Source organism: Acinonyx jubatus, chromosome F2 (genome assembly GCF_027475565.1).
Source record: "Acinonyx jubatus isolate Ajub_Pintada_27869175 chromosome F2, VMU_Ajub_asm_v1.0, whole genome shotgun sequence".
Lineage (NCBI taxonomy): Eukaryota > Metazoa > Chordata > Mammalia > Carnivora > Felidae > Acinonyx > Acinonyx jubatus.
In genome coordinates this window covers 25,703,834-25,729,964 of record NC_069394.1, presented here as the reverse complement: position 1 = coordinate 25,729,964, position 26,131 = coordinate 25,703,834, and the positions used below count along the sequence as shown (strand labels likewise).

General features: G+C 34.1%; 1 protein-coding gene across 6 annotated transcripts in view; it reads right to left on the bottom strand.

Annotated features, from left to right (window-relative positions):
* CSMD3 (CUB and Sushi multiple domains 3) overlaps positions 1–26,131 on the bottom strand; it is a 1,242,277-nt gene that overhangs the window by 584,864 nt on the left and 631,282 nt on the right. For all 6 annotated transcript variants that reach the window (XM_027064013.2, XM_027064014.2, XM_027064015.2 and 3 more), the window contains one exon: positions 7,297–7,400. In XM_027064013.2, the coding sequence (XP_026919814.1) occupies positions 7,297–7,400 (104 nt within the window). The remainder of the gene's footprint in view (positions 1–7,296; positions 7,401–26,131) is intronic.

Here is a 26,131-nt window from a genome sequence, read left to right as displayed (position 1 = left end):
AGTGTTCAGAAATGCTAATTATTGGCTAATTCAAAAGCATAAGGTGTATGAACAGGTCTGTCGCAGTTCTTATTACATATACAAAAAGATTTCTGTATCGACATTTGTTTTAGGAAAGAGAATGGAAGATCAAGGCCTCAGCACGTACATCTTAGGACTGAACTTTGTACACCACACTTAATTTATATATTGAGCAGTCTAGCAAGGTGTAGTGTTTATAATAGTTACTGTTTGTGGGAGGAAATCTAGCTTATTTAGATACCCTTCCTATATTTTGTTGCAATATTTTTTTCACAACCACTTTTGAAATGTCTACCATAGTAAAAATATTCCTGATTAGGAGAAAAACAATAACTAAAAAACTTTTTTATTTATTTTAGATAATTCAATCTATTCAGAAATAAATACACAGAGAACAAACCAAAGCAAACAGTAGTAAACTGACTTGTCCTTTAGTAAAATCATCAGGGTTTTCATAATGGAAAGCTGTAGCAGGGCGCCTGGGTGGCTCAGTCGGTTAAGCGTCCGACTTTGGCTCAGGTCATGATCTCACGGTCCGTGAGTTCCAGCCCCATATCAGGCTCTGTGCTGACAGCTTGGAGCCTGTCACCTGCTTCAGATTCTGTGTCTCCCTCACTCTCTGCCCCTCCCCCGCTCATGCTCTGTCTCTGCTCTGTCTCTCAAAAATCAATAAACATCAAAAAAATTTAAAAAAAAAGAAAGCTGTAGCTATGCTCACAGTGAAGAAATAATGAAGAACTATAAAAAGTAAGGTATCTCTATATTTAATAAGTTGTTGCTAGAAGTCAAAATGTCACAGAGGCTATTTTCATACTTTGGCCTAAGGTAATTCTCAAGTCCAAGGGCACGTATTTACTGTGGCCCAACAGTAAGTCATCTTAATGAGTATACACCAAGTCTTGTCCACAGGATGAAAAAATTGCTGCCGTCAGTTTGACTGCTTTTCCTGGATGTGGTATCAGTGAGTGTTGCTGAAATCCCCAGTGCTAGAGACTGAATGTGCCCCATCCTGTCCCATTTCATATGTTGGAAACTAATCCCCAAGTATAAGGGTATTTGTAGGTAGAGACTTTGAAAGGAAATTATCTCATGAGGGATGAGCCCTCATCCGTGAATTTCTGCCCCTATAAAAGAGGCCCTAGAGAAATCCCTACCTCCTTCTGCCATGTGCAGACACAGTGAAACGATGGCCATCTGTGAATCAGAAAGTGAATCCTCACCAGACAGTGAATCTCCTGGCAATGTTGGACTTCCAACTTTCAGAACCATGAGAAATAAATCTCTGTTGTCGATAAAGCATCCAGTCCGTGGTATATTTGTGACAGCATCCTGAGTGAAATAAGGCATCCAGATAGCCTGCACAGCGTTCTACAGATCTGCAAAGATATCCTTTCTGCTCACGTGTCTCAGTAAGTATCTTGGTACAGAGTACTTTTGCCTCTCCCATTATATTTCATGCAATACCCAGCAGTGTTAACACGAGGCTGTGTGAGGTATTTTGGGAAACCTTAGATGAGTAAAAGATAGTTGCTACTCTCAAGGAACTTAAAGTGATGGTGAGCACGTGTATGAGTAAGTGTGTGCGTGTGTGTGTGGTGGGGGGTGGAGGAGGGTAAGGAGAGGTGCAAAGCAGAGTAAAGAGTGATAAGAAGAGATTTTTTTTCTTTTTGTTGAATAACTCTACCATAAGGGGTGAAGAATTTTTCTGACTGGTCAATTTTCTAAGCTCTTTTTATTTATACTGTGGTCATCAATCTCTTAAAAATATTACCTTGGTGCTATATTTAGGATATTGCCTTCTTTCATCAGCCCATGGTGTTTATTGGTATTTAGATTTTTTTTTTCATTATTAACAGAGGGAAGTACAAAAGCAAATTTGGGAAGCGACAATTCCCTGGATGTAGAAGAGTTTGCTCAAGGCAAATATCATGTGTAGTCTCATACTAAGAGTGGAGCCTACATTTTAACAGAGTGAATGGCTGAGTAGTTCAAAAAGAAAAAAAACCTTGGGCAAAGTAGCTTGTCAAAACATATGAACCAATGAACTGAGAGCAATAACAATAATCCATAAGCATAGCAAAACAGAGCTATCTTTTCCAGAGAGCTAATATAAATATCACTTACTAAAATATTAAGTTAATAAAATATTCATTTTAAAGTTAGGTCAACAAAAAAGTGTGCATGCGTGTATGTACTCAAAAAAAGTTCCTAGGGAAGACTATTGCTAATCTACACCAACGTATATCTGTGAAGCAAATTGTACATTGTACTTTGACTTTTTTAGGAGAACCCAGAATTTCAAAGTAAAGGAATTAAGCACATTTAGATATCTAAAACAGCAGTTTTCACCTTAAGATGTTGGTTCAAATACAATGTCATCCATTCACGATCAGTGCATTCTCATACAAGTTCAAGGGCTATCTCAAGGATAGAAGACATTTTTTTTCTCATCTTTCACTTTGCAAGTCTTTACAGTGTCACCATGAATCCAATAATGAAATAGCAAAGCATGTGAGAGAAAAGGTCAGAAAAAGAAAGAGAATCACGTGCTTGATCAAATGCCTAACCATCTTCGTTTGGTGCTACACAGATGAAAAGGGTGGACAAATAATCAGCATCCCTTCCTTCTTTGTGCAGATGAAATGAGGGCTGGAGGTGAATTCAATGCCAGTAACTGCTTTGTCATCACTGTTAGTTCTCTTACATCTATTACATCAATTTTCACTATCAGGTGAATTTACACTAAGTGTGAAAAAGCATATGGAAAACAATCTGAAGAAAGTTAAACTCATTTTAACAGCCTTTAAAAGATAATACCATGATTGTTCAAATCCATTACCTGAATTTTTATCAGCCGGCTAAATTCATATTCTGATCTCTTTTGACTCTTGTCACTATACCACTATGAAGTTGCCAGGAATAAAAAATGCTATTTCAAAATGGGGGATAAAGAATGCTCTCCAAGTAATTCCATTGGAGAGGAAATTAATAAGAGATAGACAACTCTACAAATGGACAATAGACTATGGGGCAGCAAATGACAGAAGCAACAAATCTCTGAATTGTGAATTTAGGTTTGTGACTTAAATTGGCATTATTTCAGGAATTTGCATCTGATAAAATTATATGGAGAATTCAGTGTCACATACGAAGTCCAACTACAATACATTCTCCATTACTTAATAATTTTGTTGCTGATAACTTCATCATGGGTATTTCTTTGGAGTCAGTCTCAAGGTAAAGAGATGTAGCACACTGACATTATTTTTAAGTTACTGTACTGCAAAAACTATATGCTTTGTACTTTGGAGAAAGAAATTACAAGAATTATTTTTAAAAAATTTCTTAATTAGTTCCCTTTTTTAGAGGATAATTTTAACTATTGAACATATGTTGTGACTATTGAATACACACACACACATATACATACACACATTTGTGCGTATGTGGAATAGAATATGACAATTGACTTAACTTTTTAGAACTTAAGTATTAAGAAAAGGAGAAACAAAAACACCACATATTTCTAATGCTTAATTTAATCCTATGACCTAAACAGAATAGGTTGGAATGTTCCATATCTGGTTAAACATTTTCCAAAGTGATGCGGCCTGTATTTATTAATCAGAACTTATAAAATGAATATAAGCTGAATTCATCTTTTTATAAAATACTTTCAAATATTATATTGCATAGTTTTCTGTTAGATGCAAGCATTTTCCATGTTATTTTACTATGTTTTTTGACTTTTAGCTACTGAATCTTTTAAAATAAATTTATTTAAGTAAGTAATTTTGGTGCCAAAAATTACTTACTAGCATATGGATCAAACTTAAAAATCAAAAAGGAGTTAAGAGATGAATAAACAGATTGCTAAATAAGATGTCTAGATGGAGACTAGTTTTCACTCTTAGAAGAGCAATATTTAAAATAAATTCTTGGTGCACTTGGGTTGATTAAGCATCAGATTCTTGATTTTGGCTCAAATCATAATCTCACAGTTCATGAGTTCAAGCTCTATATCAAGCCCCACATTGTCGGGCCCCACGTTAGATTGGGCCCCACATGGGGTTCCTTTCTGTAGCCTGCTTGAGATTTGCTCTCTGTCCCTTCCCCACCTTCTCTTTCTCTCTCTCTCAAAAATAAATAACATTTAAAAAATAAAATAAACCAGTTTCTTTAAATAAATTCTTAACAATTTACCATGCCACATATGTAATGCTACTTTTAAATGTGAACAAGACAGCCTCTTTCCTGATCCCTTCCCCACGGAGGGTCATCTTCTGACCTTTCCTTAACTATCACCCAGGGATGTGTCTGCCTGGTACCTGCATCCCTCCCCCATTTCTCCTTCCAGATCCTAGACCAGTTGCCAGCCCATGGTGTCATTAGAACAGAAATTGGAAGTAAGTCTTTCAAACTTCTAGAGTAATTTCAAAGAGTAATTTTGTGTGGTGAATTTTGCCATAGAAAATAATGGGATTGTACTTATATGTGTTTTTATTTCATTTTTTGAGAAATTTATTTTTCTTTCACTTTGCAGAAGTATCAGTTCAAGATGGATAAGAATAAAAACAAATCTTCTGTCTTACAGTTTGTTTGACAAGTACTGTTCTACAACTCACTGGCACCTGGTACCCGGATTTCCCCACTACCTGTACTTGCATGGGCCTTTTTCCCAGGTATGTTATTCCCAGGGCCAGATTACAGGACCCATATGTGCATCCCTTGGCATAGTGGGCAGTGTTTTCAGGCAGGTGTGGGTAGTTTGAATGTTTAGGCTGAGGAGTCCACATGCATGGCGAAGGATGGAGCTGACGTTGGTAAGAGTCAGTGGCAGCTACTGGCTGGGGCTAGGACCATATTTGCCCATGACTTCATGTCCCAGCAAGGAAAATCACACAATTCCAAAGTGTATTTATCAAGGTAGGAGGATGGAATATATTGTATTTAAGGCAAGTAGCTTGATTTATACCTTTTAATATTTAGACATTTGATATGTGAGTTTGCAATCGCATTCTTACTCTGCGCCCTGCAAATGCCCAAATGGGTGGTCCTAAAGTTGGGAAAGCTAATTTCCTTGAGAAATATGCTTCAGGTTCACTCAAATTTATATCAGCTTCTCTGGTGGATACAAATCCAGTAAGTTCTATTATTATAGAGTCTTAGAGTTCAAAGGAGCTTCTGATCTAATTCCAACTCTGACAGGAATGTGAGAAGAGGAAACAGTGTAACCTTTTCTTCTTTTTCCTACTAGCAGCAGAAGGAAACTTATCTTAGTCTGTAACATACAGCTAACTGCATCGGACTCTACTTGGATTATAAAGGCACTTCCCTTCCGCACATTTGTCCTCTACAGGGTTTTTTGTTGTCCAGCTAATTTTGGGATTGCCTTCTTCCAAAATCCAATTCTAAGCCTTTTTTTTCCCCACTTAATTATCCCATGCTTCATACTTCATCTGATATTTGATTCATTCACTACAGGACTTTTAAAATTCATTTTAAAATATCTCCACCCCTGTCTTCCAATGTAAAAGGAAATAAGGACATCATGCACCCTTGACAAGGAGAATTTTGAAATGGACAGCAAAACCACTAACAGAAACTTAGGTTTGTTTTTTTTTTTTTCTTTTTTGAGGCAATTGAGGTCAAATCAGAGTGGGTTCAAAATTCTCTAAAAAGTAGGTTTGCAGGAAATTAAGGAATTAAGGAGTGTGGCAGAGGCAGCAGTGGAGTGTATGAAGGTAGGAGAAGCATGTTTACATGGAGAGGTCAGGAAACAAAGGTGTAACCCTCTCCCCTTCCACCACCTAGAATAGGGTTCTGGATTTATACAGAAGTTATTTTGATTAAGGAGGAGTTAATGTGTATTTATTTAATGTTTATTTATTTTTGAGAGAGCCAGAGACAGAATGAGAGCAGGGGAAGGACAGACAGAGAGGGAGACACAGAACCTGAAGCAGGCTGCAGGCTCTGAGTTGTCAGCACAAAGCCTGACATGGAGCTCGAACTCACGAACTGCAAGATCATGACTTGAGACAAGTTGGTCGCTTAACTGACTGAGCCACCCAGGCGCCCCAAGAAGAGTTCTTTTTTTTTTTTAAGATAATGTATGACTATATTTAAAATAAGAGTTGTGTGTGTGTGTGTGTGTGTGTGTGTGTTTCCTCTCGGTATGTAAACATGTACAGTAAAGTTATTGCCCTATTTCTTTTGAGTTTTGTAAAAACATTAGATATATATCATTACAAAAAGATCTGCATCTGAATAATGTGTGTCTGTGCGCGCGCGGGCGCATTCACACACGTTAGTCTCGCAGTCTTAGGGTTACTTAAACATGATGCATTTTTTTTTCTTTCTCTCTCCTAGCTCTCCCTCATTGGGGACCAATTTAGATTTATTGATTGAACAGTCTAAAAGGTAATGCTCACAGAACGAAGCTTTAATTTTTATTCCCACTGGAGATGAAATACTCAGTGTGAACTTTGATTTGAAGGTGTAGGGAAATCCATTGGGTTGGTAAAGCCTGAATTGAAAATCAACAGTTATGAAAGGCATTCTGAGAGAAAGTGTACCCTAAGATTTTGAGGTTCACAGAAGAGAAAACATGCTCCCCCAGCTCCAACATTTTTCATGCCACTATCAGAGGTAGATTATTATAATGAAAAGCCTAAGGATTGGGCAATAAGTAAATTCCTAACGTTTCCTTTGTTTCAATATATGATCATTATTTTAGCCCAGATTAAGAACCATATTTGGTCTATTTTACCTATTTCAACTCTGAGAGTGGTTTATTGCTAACTACTTCAAGTGTTAAACCACTGTAAAACTCTAAACTTAAATCTCAATGGCTAGGTGTGTTTTTATGGCTAATAAGAACAGCACACATCAGTGTTCAGTACCAGTATCAGAGTCCTCTGGGATCCATTTTATACTTATTTTTTCAATCCATTTTTAAGTTCAGTAGTGGCAAGGATATTTTCCAAAATAAGGTCTAATCAACTACTTCTGCAATTTTACTATAAGCCTCCATTTCTTACAGGTCACTGTCTGGCAATGAATTCTAAAAAAAAAAAAAAAAAAAAAAAAAATTGGTTTCAATCAGGTACCTTAAACCTCACTCAAGAAGAACTAATAAAAATACTATACATAGGTTGATTATAATAACCAAGTTACTATGCTTCTTCTGTTGTTAGCAGTGGTAGGGACCAAAAAAGGGTAAAATTTAATAAGGACCTGATAGGCAAAGTCAACAATGAAATGTTGAGCACTTACACTTGGAGCACTGTCCTGGGGTCTCCAACTTCGCCCCCATCACCAATTGTCAGGGTATCATAGCCAATCTCCAGATCGAATTCTTCAAAATTTATCTGTATAACCTAGAAATAAACAGAAACAAATCTTTCAAAAATGTTGCACTATTTAATAAAAACAGAAAGCAATGAGAAAAGGACATTTAAAATGCGTATTAGACTTACTATATGTATCCATAAAAAAATATTATCATGGAAGTTAATCATGTTAGACTCTTCCTAAAGTTCAGTCATTACAATTTCCATGATTTTTATTTGCTGTATTGTACCTTCTGTAATAATTTTTCAATGGAATGGCATGGCTTCTGTTTATAGAACATTCTTATTTGAAGCATGATTAATGCAAATCTACTTTGAGAAGGCTTTATAAAAAGTACATGTAGGTGGAGAGTGGTTTTCCATACATTTGCATATATTTTTATAAAGCTAACATGAAAAAACACAGAGTGTGCTATTTCCATTAAATAGTAAAGCTTAAAAAATGTTAGAGCTAAATTTGAATCTAGATCACCAGATTTAAAGGTATCAGATTTATTTTTGTGTATCCTTTGGTAACAGAATCCCTCAAATACATTACGACATTCTAACAAAACTGGGAGCAAATTATACCACAACAAGTAATTTAGTTATTACTTTTTACTAAAATATATTCATGCATTCATACATCGTTTACACATCTGTACAAAAATTCATATTTAATAAAATTGCAATTCTTAAATCAGGAACCTAATATTAAATAATAACAATTAAGAATAAGTGCAGGAAGAAATAACATAAATACCGTCCTATATACAATCATGCCTTGAGGAAGAAATAATTAATAAAATATTATTCATTACCAGATTAAAAAAGATGAATGCCCAAGGTTACCAATTTTACTAAAGAATAAATGAAAAAGACATCTCTCTAATAATTTTCATAACTATTTGTTACTTTGGTATCCTAAAAGGAAATTCTAAAAAATGAGTGATTTTATATTGTTTTTTTTAAACTTTATAACAAAAAAAGTTTTTTTGATTATGCCTATCTCTTGATTTTTTAAATGATTTTATATTAGCATTGACTAAAGCAATTGTTTTTGTTCAAATCTAAATATAGAATATATAAAAACATTCAATTATACATTTTACATGGCTGTAGTTAAAAAAAATATGTTTCCCTGAGTGCTTCCTGCTGTCCACTGAGTTACATATGAATATTCTCAATTAATAATTGCCTGTCAAGAGAGATTTAGGTTGCTTTTCATTTTTTTGCTATTATAAGCAGACATGGTTATGAACACTATTAAACAATTTCTGGTTCAAAATCTATCTCTAGGTTATATGCTTAGAAGTGTAATTTCTGGATAATAACAAAGCAAAAATTCAATTTCATAATACTGTACCATAAGGTTTTCCAAATTATTTTACCAATTTAAATGCTCACAATTCATGTACATTAAAGTTACATTATTTCTATCAATCTAGAGAATTTAAAAGTGATCTTTTGTGTTTTATTCATTAGTAATTAAGTTGTATACATTTTTATATATTTATCATTTATGTTTCCTTTTCTGTGACATGACTCTGTATTTTGGCTATTTTCACTTGAACTGCTTGTTATTGATTGCGGTAATTCCTTATGTCAGTGATTCCTAACATGTTTCCTTTATAGCACATGTAGAAAAGAACAATATTTAAGACACACTGAAGTGAGCATATGAGGATAAGAAGAAATTACTAATTTACTACAGTAGGAATTTTAATCTCTTATTTTATAAGTAGTATTTTTGCATTCCCCATGATCCAATGTCACAAAGATATTTTCTTCAAATCTTTATTTTGGGGAAACTAACTTCTATAAAAAGTATGAAGTAGGTACATATGCAATAATAATAGAAAACCAGCACAGCATTACCTTCATTTTTTAACTCCAAAATGAAAAACAGTTGTCTTAATAATTTTAATTGAATAAATAGACCTCTTTTCCCCAGTGATCTGCATGGCAGACTCTGACATATATCAAGAGTCTACATATGAGGATGTTGGTTTGGGAGCTCCAGATTCTATTCTTTCAGTCAGTTTGCATGTCCCGGAAGCAACATAAATTGGCTTAACTGTTTTTACTATAAAATAAGACTCTATCTTATGAGTCACATACTCCATTTTTCTATACACATTTTGAAAACATGTTTTGTTATTTTGTATGTAAAAAATATACAAAACATTTGTTGTTTGTATATAGAAATACTTTTCTTCACTGAGCTCATATTTAGGCAACTTGATAAGACTTTATTATTTTTCCCTGTTATTTATTACTTGTAAATTATTTTTTTTTTGTTTTGTATATAACAAGCATGTCTTCTGTAAGCAACAATTTTGATTCTTGTTTATTCTTTGTTTCTTTTATCTGAACTGCCTTCAATCTCTGGTACAATGTCGGATAGAATAGGCTATAGTTGGTCTCATTAAAATGTACCTCATTTGAAAGGGCGCGCTTCTAATGTTTCACCATTAAGAATATTATTGAGGTAAATATACTTTGTGAAGGCAAGGAGGTTTTATTCTCTGATTTTACTCGCTAGTTGAGTATCAAAATTTTACTGATATCATCAAATAAAGTGACATGTACACTTTCATTTCTATTATGGAAGAGCTTCTCTAAGTTTGAAAATAATTGACTTTTAGAATGTTGAGTAGAACTATCCTATACACAAATCTAAGCCTCTTTGGGGGGAATAGTAGTTAAGCTTTTGCTGATGGCCTAATTATTTTTTGGTTTTAGAATTATTCAGGCTTTCAGCGTTTTTCTTTTTTTTTTTTCCACCTTGAGTCAATTTAACTAAGTTTAATTTTTCCCAGAAACATTTCAATAGTGAGAAAATTTTCAAATTCACTTTCCTATGGTTATTTACTGTCTGTCTATGCTAAGCCTGTACTTTTGTCCTGTTCTATTTCTAATACTATTTAAATGTGTTTTCTCTATTTTTGTTTATTATTTTTTATTATGATAATATATATAAAAGAAAATTTGTGCTTTTAACCATTTTTTTAAGAGTACATTTTGGTGACATTATGTTCATAATGTTGTGCAACCATTACCGCCATCTGTTTCCAAAGGTTTTTCATCACACCAATTTTCAACCATTTTCCCTTTTCCCCAGCCCCTGGTAACGTCTAACATACTTTCTGTCCTACAAATTTGCCCATTAGAAGTATTTTTTGTAAGTAGCATTACACAATATTTGTCTTTCTGTATCTGGTTTATTTCACTTAGCATAAGGTCTTTGACATTCATCCATATTGTAGCAAATTTGTTTCTTTCTTATGGCTGAATAATATTCCATCGTATGTAAATAGTTTTTCTTTCTTTTTTTTTTTTTTTTGACCATTACTCTGTTCACTGACACTTGGGATATGTTTGTCTTTTGCTTATTGTGAGCACTGATGCTATGAAGATTGGTACACGAGTAAATATTGAATCTTTGTTTTCAATTATTTGGGGTATATCCTTAGGAGTGGAATTCTGGGTCATATATTAATTCTATGTTTAGATTTTTTGAGAAACCGCCAAACTGTTTCTCAGAGTCGCACATTTTAAATTCCCACCAGCACACACACAAGAGTTCCAATTTTTCCACATTCTCACTAGTTGTTAATTTTTCTTTTGATTATAGTCATCCCGGTAGGTGTGAAGCAGCATCTACTTGTGGCTTGGTTACATTTATCTAATAATTAATGATGTTCAACATCTTTTCACGTATTTATTGGCCATTTGTATATCTTCTTTGGGGAACTGGCTATTCAAGTTTTTTCCCATTTTAATTAGGTTGTTTTATTGTTGCTGAGTTGTAAAACCTCTTTATACATTCTCACCATTAGTTTCTTAACAGTTATAATTTAAAAATAATTTCTCCCATTGTGTGCATGCCTTTTCACTTTTATGATAGTGTTCTTTGATGCCCAAAAGTTTTTAATGTAACAAAATACAATTTATCTTTTGTTGTTTTGTTGATTATGCTTTTAGCGTCAAATTTAAGGAAACATTGTCAGATCTATTTGGCAAATTTTCCTGTCAGTTTCCTTCTAGGAATTTTATAGTTTAAGTCTTTAAACAGAGGTCTTTGATCTATTTTGAGTTAATTTTCTATATAGTACAAGTAAAGATCCAATTTCATTATTTTATATGTGGCTATTCAATGTTTCCAGCACCATTTGTTGAAGCAATAATTCTTTCCTCATTGAATGGTCTTGGTACCTATGTCAAATTAATTGATCATAGATGTGAGGACTTATTTCTGAGTTCTTTAGCTTTATTTATCTGGGAATATCTTGATTTCACCTTCAATCTTCAAGGACAGTTTTGACAGCTATAAAATTCCTGCTTGACCTCTCTGTTCTTTCACCCTGTGACTATGTCATCCTACTGCTTTCTGAATTACATGTCTTTTTCTTATTAAAAATCAGCTGTTAATATATTTAGTATTTCTTGCACATGATCAGTGACTTCTTTCCTAATGCTTTTAAGATTTTCTGTGTCTATACCTTTCAGCAATTTGATTATGATGTGTCCAGCTATGGAACTCTTGGAGTTTATCTTGGAGTTTGTTGAGCTTCTTGGTTGTGTTGATTTATGTATTTCTCAAATTTGGGGAAATTTTGACCATTATTTCTTGAAATATTCCTTGTGTACCTTTCTCTATCTTCTCCTTTTAGGCCTTTTTTAATACATTTGTTGGCCCACTTGTTCATATCCTACAGGTTTCTTATGTCCTTTCATTTTGTTTTCATTCTTTTTTAATTATTTTCCTTTTATTCTTCAGACTTGGTAATTTCAATTGTCTTATCTTCAAGTTTACTAACTCTGTCTTCTACCTAATCAAATCTGCTATTGAACTTCTAGTCTTTTATTTCAGTTATTTTATTGTAAAGTCTCAATATTTCTATTTGAATTCTTTTTATAATGTATATCTCCTTATTGATATTCTCCTTTTATTCATATATCATTTTGTGGTTCCCTTTAATTCTTTGTCCATGCTCTTTGAGCACAATTAATGTAATTATTATAAATCTTTGTTTAATAAGTTCAATGATGGAACTTCTTTAGGGACAGTTTCTGTCAATTTATTTTGTTCCTTTGAGTGGTCATACTTTCCTGCTTGTTTGTATGCTTTGTGATTATTCTGTTGTTGCTGAAAACTGGATACTTGAGTATTATAATGCAGTAATTTTGGAAATCAGATTCTCTCTCTTCTCCAGGGTTTGCTGTTCTTGATTGTTGAAAGCTTAACTTGTATTCATAAATATTTTGCCTGGAAGTTTTTAAATACAGGTGCCTTAAAAATAATGATTTTAGTATGTTTGGGCTGTTTTAACAAAATACCATATGCTGGATAGCTTATAAACAACAGAAATTTATTTATCACAGTTCTTGATGCTGGAAGTCTATGATCAAGATGCTGGCAGATTCAGTATCTGGTGAGACTAAGCTTCCTCATACATGGAAAAAAAATTTTTTTTCTTCTGTAACCTGGTAAGACAGAAGGTCTTAGGAACGATAAGGTATCTTTTATTATAACAGCACTGATCCCTTCATGATGGCTCCATCCTGCAGACCTAAGCACTTCCCAAAGCCCCACCTCCTAATATCATCATATTGGGCATTAAAATTTCAACACATGAATTTTGATGTACACAAATTTTCAGACCATAGCAACTCCTCCTCCAGTCTTTGAGGATGGGCTCAGTGCTGGAACATTCCTTTAGTACTTAGCCAGACCATTTACAGTTCTGCCTTAACCTTCACTTGCTGCTTAACACTGAGTTGATAGATCAGCCAGTGGTGAAAGCTCAGGGTCTTTTCTGAACATATGCCTTGTCCTGCACATGCACGTAACTTTCTAAATTCTGCCATATACTGGAGGGCTTTCAAATGCCCTCATTTCCCAAAAATACTTCTGTTTGTTATTTCTAGTGACTCATTCATAGTAGCTTGCTTCTTCTACGTATTTAGTTATATTTAATAGTAAAACCATATTTATTTGAGTTTAAGCTTTGAGAATCCTGAGGCCCTAAATTGGGTATAATTTTATTCATTTTATGCTAATTGGATCCAAGAGTTACTACCAGGCTGGTGCCATTTTTACATCCTCTGAGGGTTTTAACTAACTGCTAAATTTCAAGTTTAGGTTATTTACCTATTGATCCTATTGACCCAAGGAGACTAGTCCCCGGCCTTAGTCTTCTCATTCCAGAGATTTATTGCATTCTGCTCCAAAGAAAACCAAGCTTTCTTCCCATTTCATCTCCTATTTTTATTCCAGCTCATGTTCTTTTCATTATGCCACTATGTGTGTTTGTATTTTTATATGCATATTTATATGCATTTGTATGGTATCTGTGTGTGTGTATGTGTGTTTGTGTGTGTGTGTGTGTGTATATATATATATACATACATATATATATACATATATATATGTATATATATATATATATATATACATATATATATATATACACTTTCTTTTGTAAACCAGAAATGCACTGAAAAATGCATTCCTTGTTTTTTCAGTAGGAGGACCTCTCAGAGTACTTTATCTGTCATCCTATCAAAATAAGAAATCCCATGATCCACTTTACCCCAAACCATTTCACAACATATTTCAAATTAGGAAATGCCCCCTTTTTATGGCTTTAAAAGCCTAATTGGCTACTAGTGACAAATTAGGTATCTAATAAATGACTGATTGTTTGATTGCTAATTATATGCCAAACCCCTGATAGTCATTATTGTATAATCATGTGCTAAAGGACTTGGACACCCATTTAATGGCAGATTTAATTTTGCCTAAATTGTAACTGAGATTCATGGATGTATATATGTAACAATGAGAATCCTACTTCATTTTAAATTAAGAGATGAACTAATTACTAACTAGTCCATATACTTTCAGATAAGCACTTAACCACTGAGCTGTCACTTGAAATTTTAGACACTTGAAATTCCTGAAGAGTTTCAATGACACTCAATCACTGGGAAGCTGGAATAGTCTGATTGAATTTGTAAAACACATTCATTTTAATTCGATTCATGTAGACTTAGTTTAAATATTAAAGGATAGTCCTTTAGTAGTAAAATCTATACATTAAAAAAATAAAAACTAATTTTGCCTCAACTAGAGACATTAATATAAATAAAACATTATGGTAAAACTCAAAAATAATACATTGAAATATTTCCAAAAGAAAAAAAAATAGAAGGTATAAAAAGAATATGAAAACAACAACAACAACAACAACAACAAAAAACTCTGTTTACATCAGAATGTAATAAGTCCCATCAGAAGTCTGAATATATTTTTTTTTTGGATTCTCCTTTACTATGGAGTTGACCAAACAGCCATTTTTTATCCCTTTATTTTTAATGAGGAAATGAAATGAAAAGTTAATAAAAAAAATCAACAAATACTCATCAATGCAACATGAATGTATTCTGTACATGTTTAGTTGGTAGTAGGGCTGAAACATTTAGTAGGGAAATTAAAAGAATACCATGTATATTTGTGGAAAGAAATGTCATACATTTGCCTCTCTTATTTGTTCCTAATTATTTGTGGGTGGGAAGAGAAAGCTGCATTTATCTAATGGGACTGCTGAAAAAAAAAAAGGTGTGATAGTAAAATATGCCCCTAAAACATAGAAATGATCATAATTGTCTTGATTTCTTTTAACCAAATAAATCACTCTCTTGACTTCCATTTGTAATGATTCCAAATGGCTTACAAAGTGCTGCCTATTGAGAGTTATGTTAAAAACATTTAAGCTACTCATGTAGTTGATTAAGAATAATCTCATGCATTTTAACATTGCTTTCCAAAAGTGAGAACTCTGTAAACAGCATTAAATATTAAACCCCTAGTAGATCCATTTCCTATAAGGCTTAATACATGGGTTTTCATAAGGTACTTTGACAGAAATGGTATATAACTTATGTCTCATAATTTTTATTCTCTGTATCATTCGTAGAGATTTAAAACCATAACTTCTATATTATTGCATCTCATGAAGTCATGTGGAATTCTCACTAAATTATAAACTTTATATCTGTTACCTATGAAATTAAAAAAAAAAGAGCAAATATTTATATGGTGGGAGTCACTAGGCTCAGTACCACATATGTATTGCTTTATTTTAATCCTAAAAGTTTATGTAGTATATATTTGCACATTAGTTTGGCCACTCAGCATCTAACTATCCACCTTGTATTTAAAGAATTAGAAATCATGGTAGGAAGCACAGCATAGTCCACAATAAAATTAGATATTATATTCTCTATCACTAATTGCATTTAGAGTACAGACATGAGATCTAAGCTTTCTCAGCTATTCTGGAGAGGGTGGCAAAAGCAATAGAAACATCCAGGTGTAGAGGCAATAGTGGTTACAATAAAGAATGACACCGAAGTCCTAGAGAAGCAGCATCCAATAGAAAAAATCCTCCCAAAATTCACAAGGAGGTTGGCCTAATACCACAACCATGTGCTTAAACATCACAGTATTTTTCATTTGCACAGTAAAAGTCTGCAATTTAGAAGAAACTGTCTGTCTGCCAAATACCTGATGTATAATAACACAATTTTTAAATATGTTCTTTGATGTCAGCCATATCCCTCATGTCTTAAATAGTGATGGCAAGAGGGGATAATTTCTGAAACCTAAGAGCTAACAAATATTATGTCAATTTCTTGGGAACAGAGCATAGGAAGCATAGATTGGTATCAGCTATTTTATCTTCCATGATAAAGTCTGCATTGTCTTTGCATCAAAATAAATCTGAAACCTGATGAAATTTCTCAATATTTCTCTAGTTGCTGACCATTGTATAAAACATTTTATACCAATATAATCAGCATAGCATTCAAATGAATCTTCAATGATGTTTAAATTAAAAAAATTAATGATGCTTTGATATTAATACCAAGCTATTCTCATTAGCGAGACAGGGCTATACAGCTAAGAGTACAGGCAATGCCTAGAGTTTAAATCTCATCTCTCTCACAGAATGCTATGTTATTTGGGGAAAGTCTCCGATATCTATAAAAGAGTGCTCATAATTCACTTCCTAAGTTTAAGTAAACATTACTTTAAACAAGGTTTGTAAAAAACATACTGTGCTTGATACAGAATAGACCCTCATAGATGGCAGTTATTATTAGCTGTGATAAGCTAATCATCATAAAATAGATGTTCACATCTGTTCATCATGGATCTTGAAAATGAAGTTCTTTTTTTTGAAAATCCTACTACAATTCAAAGAGAAGAGTGCCTTCCCCAAACTCTATGCTACTAGAAATTTATCTTTCCTGGAAGTAGCTCTTTCTACATTACGTTTGTTTCAGAATTACAATTGCAATAATACTCTGATATTAATAAGTACTTTTGCTACCAGATGAGGAAATCCAGAATGCATAATATATGCATAAGTATAAAATATACAAAGTTTAAGTTTAAGGTATGCATGCAAAGTTAAATAGTCAATTTGACATCTAATTAAAGCATTTCTTTTTTCAAATACTTCTAGATCTTGGCAATCACAGTCCATTGGGGAGACAAAACACAAACAAGATAAATACCATACCCTATCTTGTGTGCTTTGGGATATGGACACAGAGGATGACATGGGAGCAGAGAGGAGAACCATCCAATCCAACTGGAAAGAAAAGTGAAAAGAGTTCCTCAAAGAGGAAATCCCCAGGGAGTGCAAGGTAAAGAAAAGATGAGAATTGGGTAAGAACTTTCCAGGGGAGAGCAGAAAAATGTCACAATGGGAAAAAAAAATACTCTTGTTTCTGTACTGCCAACTGTAAAACAAGAACCAATGAGAAGGAAGGCTAAAGATGGAGGTAGGGCTCCCATCATGTTGAGGACTTTGAACTTTATCTTCTAAATGTGGAGCAGGAAATAATGAATTTTGAGTAGAGAGTTGACAGGGTGCTAATTGCTTTTCATTTGCTCTCTTTGGTAGCAGAAACAATCTGAATTTGAAGAGCAGGGCAGAATTAGATCAAGACCCAAACTTTGGTATAAAAGTAGGTGTTGAGAATAGACTCAATCTGGATTTGTTTATCCCAAATAAAAATAATTATAGTAATTTTTCCCCTTTCCTCTATTTCTACATATGAAAACACTATTCAATGTGACGCCTGGCTGGCTTAGTCAGAAGAGCATGTGACACTTGATTTCAGGTCATGAGTTCGAGCCCCATGTTGGGTATAGAGACTCCTGAAAAAAGATAACAAACTTAAAGGAAAAAAAAAGTGCTATTCAAAAGCCCACACAAAAATCTGTTTCACAGGACTATTTAATCAAATTGTATTGGGTATAAAGTTTAATTTAAATAAAGCAGAATATGCAGAGCATTTGTTTGAAAAAATGTCTTTTAGAATAATTCTAAAATTTGGCTGTTTTTGTAATATGTATTGTATATGATAAGTATTATGTGGTATATGGGAAATTAATGTTCAATAACTATTTAGTATTCATTTGAATTTACTTATCATTGTAAAAAATAAATATACAAAGGTAAATATACTTGAAATTTGTGAACCAGATAAACATTGTAAGATATAAAAGTCTTAAATATGATACATGTGAAGCCAACATGTATTCATTTCAAAGTAATCTCATTTTAGAGGAAAGTATTAATCACTCATATTCTAGAAAGATTATACATTGTAGTATTATACTTGGATATTTCATTGCAGAAGATACATTCTAAGACTCTGGACTAGAGCATTCAAAAATGAGAAGTGCCAGCCTGGGGAATTCTTTAGTTTCCTCCACTTTGCTGCCAGCATCAGTTAATAGTTTCAGTTCTTACAAGGACTCATATTTTAGGGACAGGGGGTGGAGGGAGTCTGGAGTCGCAGGAAGATATTGATGGAATGATAAAAGCTTCAGCTTTGTTTTATTTTTTTCTGTCTTTTGTATCTCTACACTGTTCTTCCCCTTTAGGGGTTTACTGGTATGTAACAATGACAGATTAAATATGGCACTACAAATGTTTCACCGAAGGGAAAAAGCTACATAAAAATGAAAAAATGCATCAGATATTAAATCTATAACACAACATACAAAACTGTTGGTTCTTTTCTGTCATTTATTTATGCTTAGCTACTGGAGGATATAAATTTCATAATGCATATAAATTATCAACTTCAACTTATAAATTTTGAAGAAAATACTTGCAAATAATGTTACTTGTTTTAGGAAGATATTCATCACAAATGTATGTTAGGTTGTACATACAGAAAATTTTTTGACAATAAATATAAATGAGGCTCATTAAAATGAATTTTGTAAGAAGGGCTATTTCTATCTCTCCATTTCTCTATCTGTATCTATTTTTACAGATGATATTTGACTTAAAGCTTTATTTAAAAATTATATTCGTTCAAAGTTATTAGATACACAAACATGCTAGTGAAAAATCAGATACGATATATATACATATATATACGTATATGTATATACGTATATATATGTGTGTATATATACATATATGTGTGTGTGTGTATATATGTATATGTGTGTGTGTATATATATATATATATATATATATATATATATATAGTGAACCGCAGAGTGTGTTTTAATTCTTGACCTCAGTTTATTCTTATTATTTTTTCATATGACACCAAAGAGGAAGCATGCCTGATATTAGCTTCTCAATTCATAGCCTTTGTTGTGAACTTCTGTTTATTTCTTGTAGTCATTGATTAATGCAGTTTTACTAGTTAATATCTATGGAAAATCCTGCTTTCCTCCCAAATTATCTTCCCAAGTAAGCAATTTAGGTAGAAGCCCAAGAAGTTAGGGTAGAACAAGAATTATTTGACCCTGAATCCATTGCTTGCCACAGCTATCCAAGGAGAAAGATTCCTGGTCCACTAACGAACATCTTTGTGGGAAGTGGCTGGGATAAAAGTGAGGAGAGGTAGTTATATTATTCTTTCCTGTTTTGAGAACTGCACTTCAATTAATAAGCCTCTAATTTAAATTTTGGAAGTTACATTGAAACACAAATCAGCTAATGTAAGTCTTCTACCTAAAACCTCTTAATTTATTTAATTCATTCTACAACTATCTATTTAGAACCCATTTTTTACCACATTCTATCCTTGTGCTGGGGATAGAGACAGACTTTCTTCCCTTCTTTGGAGAAATACACAACAGATAGGAAAGTATTAGATAATACGATGTCATATAAAATCTTCAAATACTCATAAGTATTATGAAGTGCTGTAACGAAAAATAAAGCATGGAGACGGAGGGTGATAGAGGTGGTCAGTGACAGGGGAGGAAAGAACATGACATTTGAGAGATATGTGAATGAAGTGAGAGAACAACTGGTTCGGTCATTCTCCTCATGATATTTTTGGATGGATCCCAGAATGCCCTGTGTGATCTGGGCTTTCTTCAGCTCTACAGTCTCTGTTTCTTCAATCATCCTCTTACCCACCATGCCACACGACCTCTGCCATCTTTTTAATTCTAGGAGACGGCAGGGTCTTCATGGACCTTTGCAAGCAAATTTTATTATTTTATTTTATTTTATTTTAATTTATTTCATTTTATTTTATTTTATTTTATTTTATTTCATTTCCTTTTATTTTATTTCATTTTTATATGTTTATTTCTGAGAGAGAGAGAGAGAGAGTGCGCGTGCAGTCACAGGAGACAGGCAGAAAGAGAGGGGAACAGAGGATACAAAATAGGCTCCATGCTGACAGTAAAGGCCCAACTGAGCCACCCAGGCACCCCTGGAAGCAGTTTTAACTCTGCCCCAGACACTTTCCTCTTTGCATTGCTAATCACTTGTCTTCCTTCAAGATTGGCTTAAATCTCACCTGCTCCAAAAGGCCTTCACTACTGATACTTCTAAGCAGAATCCCTTTCATTCCACTTAGAATGTTTCTTTCAAATTGTGACTGTTAATTTCTGGGTTTACTTTTTTATTTTCTGTCTAAATCCCTAGCTGGAAGCTTCCTAAGGCAGCGAGTTAGTTTTGTTTTGTTTTGTTTTTTAATCTCTTGTAGACCAGCTTTCTAATCAATAAAAGTGTAGACTTCCCTAGGACAAGTTTAGCACTTATAGTATTGGTGCTTATCTGGCTACTCTAAGATACATGACATCTTATATGGTAGATATATGGTAGAGATCAACTCAGACTGAGAGTTTATAAGGGGATATGGAAGAAGTCCTCCCAGGAAAAAGAAAAAAAAAAAGACAGCCACCGCATCCTACCTATACCTGCAATTTTTGCTTTCTTTCTCCTATCTTTGCCCAATGTGAGCGGTTGTACTGGTAGGTCAGGATAGGGCTGAAATTCAAGCAAGATATGTAATGCAGAGCAAAGGGATTACACAGAATCCTACACTTCAATGATATGTGTATCCAATGTGACTGGTTGTGTGAGGATAATCAGATCATCCAAGTGACTCTCCTTCACCTTGGTTAAACATTTCCAGAAGCTAAACAACCTATAATGCCAAGAAGAACCAGTACAGGATACACAGGAAAAACACTGCACTCCTTCTCTGTCCTCACTACCCGGCTGCAGCTGCTGTTGGTTGAGGTGCAGGGCAGCTGGGGCAGGAAATAGTGTCCCAGAATGGTAACTGTGATTCTTGTAACTCTGAGGTTGTCATTAAGATGACCTTCTACTCTGCGGTAAAATATCTCCAGGGGGAGACAGCAAAAGCTTGCAGCTCTCTCCAGTTCCTTTTTCAGTCTCTCTTGGCAGGCTTCTATTCTGAATTCTTAGAAACATCTGCTGATGGCTTCTGATGACTAATATCAGCAGGGAGTCTCCGCAAGGATATTCCAAGTTCTGAAATGTGTGAGAGCGTGTGTTATCTGCACAGCAGGAAGCTCAGCTCAAACACTGGTGGTGGAGACATTATGCTCAGCACACTGGGGATAAGGTGGGGTGGGGTGGCGATGGTGTGACTACTGGTGGCAGTGGTAATAGTAGGAATGTTATTATTAACATTTTATAAACATATACTCTATTCCAGACTCTGTTCTAGGTGTATGGCATGCCTTATCTCACATAATCCTTCCAAGGGCCCTATGAGAAAGGCAGTATAATTTTTATCTTACTATTCAGGAAAGGAAAATGCTGAAAGTCAATGATTGTTAGTGGAAATACCAACCTCTCATAAACAAACAAACAAACTGTGTTGCTTCAGTTTTCAAGATGTTAAAATGAAGCTGCACCTAACTTTAGTAAAAATGCAATCTAGAATATTGGTCATATAATTATGGAATTAACTAGAAGGCATGAGACAAAGAAATGAGTTATTAAAATATTAATTTTAAGAATAAGAGAAATATAATGCTTCATAGAATAAATATATAGCCTACCCAAGAAGAGAGATTTTATGTTCTGTTTCTTTATACTTCTTCATGCCTTCATTTACAAAAACATACATCAGGAAAATGATGGTTGTAACAAGAAAAACAAATTTTAAACAGTTATAACTTACGTGATTAAAAAGGGATATGGTCTTAAAGACTGTGCCATATTATTGCTTCTTTAAAAAGTTATTAAGATTCACTCAGAAGCTATGAGTAGACTCAGGTTAAGTGCTTTTAAAGCCAGTACAGCGTTTTGCTTACAGTAAACTATAAATAAAGACTACTTTACTTAAATAAGGAAATATTGTTTTAATAATTCATTATATCATAGGTGATTTTTATAATGTAAAATTGCCAACAATATTTGCTGATCAGATAGATATTTACACCAGCTATTCAACAGCAAATACTTGTTAAATATTTGTTGTTGTCAGAGATGTTACCATGCTCACTCATAACCATCCCTCCCTTTCTCATTATTATGGAAGAACACTGCTCATTCCATAACTCTTCCTTGATATGAATGCTATTTAAAGGGCTGACCCTTTAATAAATAGATGCTATAAGTATGTGGTTTAGTTTAGAGACGTTTTAATGTCTCTCCTACACAAAAGATTCTTCTTTACTTGTTTTCTATTTTACTGCCTTCTCCTTTTCTGCCTGTGTTTTTCACCATTAAAGACCGTGATGGTTAGAAGAGTTTCAGAAGGAGGAAAGGAATTCTTTGCTTGAATGAAATACTATGTCTCAAAATTGCCACCGTAGCTGGATACACACCACAATTTTGTACACTAACAACTGAAGATGCACATCAATGTTTCTATTCCCTATTTCCTATAATCCTAGTATAATCCCCTGCTAGGGAAAGAGAGTGAAAGGTGTGAAATAGGAATGGCATAGAATTTTAAAACAATTGAAAGATATTTAAATGTGTCTATACATAAAGGGATCTCTCTGGGAAGAAAAAGAGTAGGACATAATTCAAAGATTTCAAAGTTTGCCTTTATCACTTTCCTACATCTTGAATACTAATTAGAGTAGCTCTCTTTTGCTGGATGAAGACACCATCCTTTAAAAGCCCTATGCTCCCCAATTTCTTTGCCCTTCCTCATTCCACCTGTGGTAGACAGAATATTGACCTCCCAATGGGATCCATGACTTAATCCAGGAAATTTGTGAATCAATTACTTCACATGTTAAAAAGGAACTTGCAGATGTGATTAAGGTTAAGGCCTCTGAGATAGAAAATTTATCCTAGATTACCCAGGTGGGCCCAATCTAATCACACAAGTCCTTAAAAATAGAGGAAGAAGGCAGAAGAGTATGACAGAGAAATGTGATATCAGAAGGACTAGACCACCTTTGCTGAATTTGAAGATGGAAGAAGGCAGCTGGGAAAGTCTCTCAGCTGAGAGTCAGCCAAAAACAAAACAAAACAAAACAACAACAAAAAAACAACAAAGAAACAACAAACAAAAAAAACAACAAACAAAAAACCCCAAAACCAAACAAACCAAACAAGCACAAAAACAAACAAAAAACTGGGCACTTGACCCTACAATCAACAGGAATTTAATTCTTCCAACAACACAAATAAATAGGAAACATTTTTCCCTAACGCGTCCAGAAAGAAACATAGCTTGCTGACATTTTAATTTTATTGCAGTGAGACCTGTACTGAACTTTTGACCCACAGAACTGTAAGGCAACAAATATGTGTTGTTCTAAGCCACAAAGTTTATGGTAATTTGCTACAGCAGCAATAGTCATGACCATCATATCACCCAACCATCATAACTCTTGTAAGTACTGCTTAGTGTGGCCACTCACTCACCCTTCAAATTTAGACAAGTCACTTAAGTTCTCTAAACCTGTTTTTACACATATAAAATAGACATACTATGTCAAGACCAACTACTTCATACAGTTAGTGGGAGGATTAAATGAGATGATGCACAAACAGAGCTTAGAATAGGGTCTAACATACCAGTTTTGTAACAGAGAATGTCATACCTTTCCCAAACATCCTATTACCCATCTTCCATGGCAGTAGTGTTTCTAGCTGGTACCAAGTTACCCTAAATAAAGACCATACTTTCTATTGTTTTTGCAGCTGAGTATGATCATGTTACTAAACTATGGTAAAAATGTGTGTGTGTGTGTGTGTGTGTGTGTGTAGCACAGATTCTAGAAAGTTTTCTTAAGAAACAGCTTGCAATTGTCCTTTGCCCTCCTTTTTATCACTTGCTTCCTGAAATGCGTGAGACACCATGTTGAAGCCTGAGACACAATACTGGAACTTGAGGGCAATGGCCATACCCTGGAATGGTAGAGTAGTAATTAGCCTAAGTCCCTGAGGAATTCCTGGAGTAGAGCCATCAGAAGTTATAGACCACATACCTATCTTGCTCAAGTCTCTCTTGTTGGGGGGGGTTTCTGTCTTTGAAAGCCAAACCTAATCCTTATTAAGTCTGTATATCCTGGTATTTTTAATTAAGGATTTCTTTGTCCAGTCTCCTATTTTCTTCTATGCCAACCCCCAAAAGACTTTATTTGGCTGCACTAAGTATACAAATTGTCACCATTTATGTGAATCATTTAATATTTAAGCTTAATTATCATGTAGCACAGTTCTGATTAAGCACATCACTCAAAAACCATTATAATATTGAGGTTAAAGTGTTAGGGATGCCCAACCATTAGCAGTGGGAAGAGGAGTGAAAAAATAATCTAAATAAAACTATTTTGTATTTTGCATACTTTGCCTCCTTTTTTTTTCCTGAAGAATTAGAGAAATTCCTAGGAAGATCTAACAAATATAAATAAACCAGTGAGATTTTTACCTAGAAATATTTTATCAGTTCTTTCGATAAATATTCATTTGAATAACTTTTACAAAACAGCTATTATATTAGGAGTTAAGGATGCAAAGATTCAAAAGTGTTTTTTGTTACTAAGTGTGACACTAAGGAAAACAGGTGAGCAAACAGATAATTACAATATAATATGACAACTGGTGAACCAGTATGCAGAGTAGGATCCCAAGTCAATCTAGGTGGGAGGACAGGTAAGGATTCCATGAACAGTGAAGCATGAGTTGAGGCCTAAAGATGGCCAGGAATAAACTGGGTCAGGAATTAAGAGAGGTGCAAACAGAGTAGGGAAGTATAGAGAGCAGTATGTCCCCCAAACTAGAGGGTTCTGGTAACGCACTGGTGTAAAGTAAAGTGTTGGGTCATGGGCCTTGAGCTATAAGAGAAGTTCAAGTTGTTGATGGATTCATCCATGAAGCTGTACAGATCTATTTAAATATTTTACCAAGAAAGGAGATAACATTTCATTTTGGAATACAAATTCACAACGGATTTGTTGATAGGCATCAAAATGAGAGAAAGATTCTACAGTTGGGAAGTTGGTTGATAATTCATAGGAGAAATAATGAAAACTTGGATGAGAGAGAGTGAATCAACTTTGAGGCACACTAATGAGCTATATTGAATCTACTGGACATTTTATTTAGACTTGTGAAGGAAGAGAATACAGAATGAAAAAATATTTAAATTCAGGACATAGAGGAAACTGAATTTTAAGGAAATGGCAGAAAGGATGAATACCAGGAAAAGATTGAGAAGGGAAAAATTAGGGAAATCAAAGCACAAAGAAGTCAAGGGAAGAGAGTTTCAAGAAGCAGGAAGTAGTCAATAATGTCAATTAGTTAATAACTATTCTTTCTTTTTCACTTTACTAATCTTTATTACTCATCTTTATTATAAAATATAACATATGATTGAAATATAACAGAATTTTTGTTAGCATAAAATTAAAGAGGAAAAATTAACTGAGGTCCTCTATCCAAGGATAACCCATTTTACATTTCAGAATATTTATTTTTGTTTTTTACTTAATGACATTTATTTATAGACAACTATTCATTGCGCCTGCACTAATTCATTTCAAATAAAAATTTCAACTAAATAAACCATTTGACACAACACATTTCATTGGCAAGTGCTATACAGGTATGATTCAGTCATGAGGAGGGAAAATAAAGGTCAATGCCTTTGACAGCTCCCTTACTTCCAAGGTTAGGATACCCTATAAATGGTAAACACAGACACTTTTCCAAGCTTGAGGAATCTTCTAGTTGTTTTCCCTGGTTTCCAACCTATTGCTTTATGCCAAGATCTGTACTTTACTCCTGGGTTCTTTCTGAATCATGACTTGGTAGGACCACCCACTTGGCTTTGATTTGTTCTGAACTGTTGCCTGAGGCTGGCTCCCATTAGCTCCTCCTCAACTGTAGCAGATACTGTCAGTACTCCATCCAGATTTCCCGCAAATGTTTCTGGTCCTTTCTGTAATCTGTTTTCTATCACCACATTCATTTGCCTCTAAATGT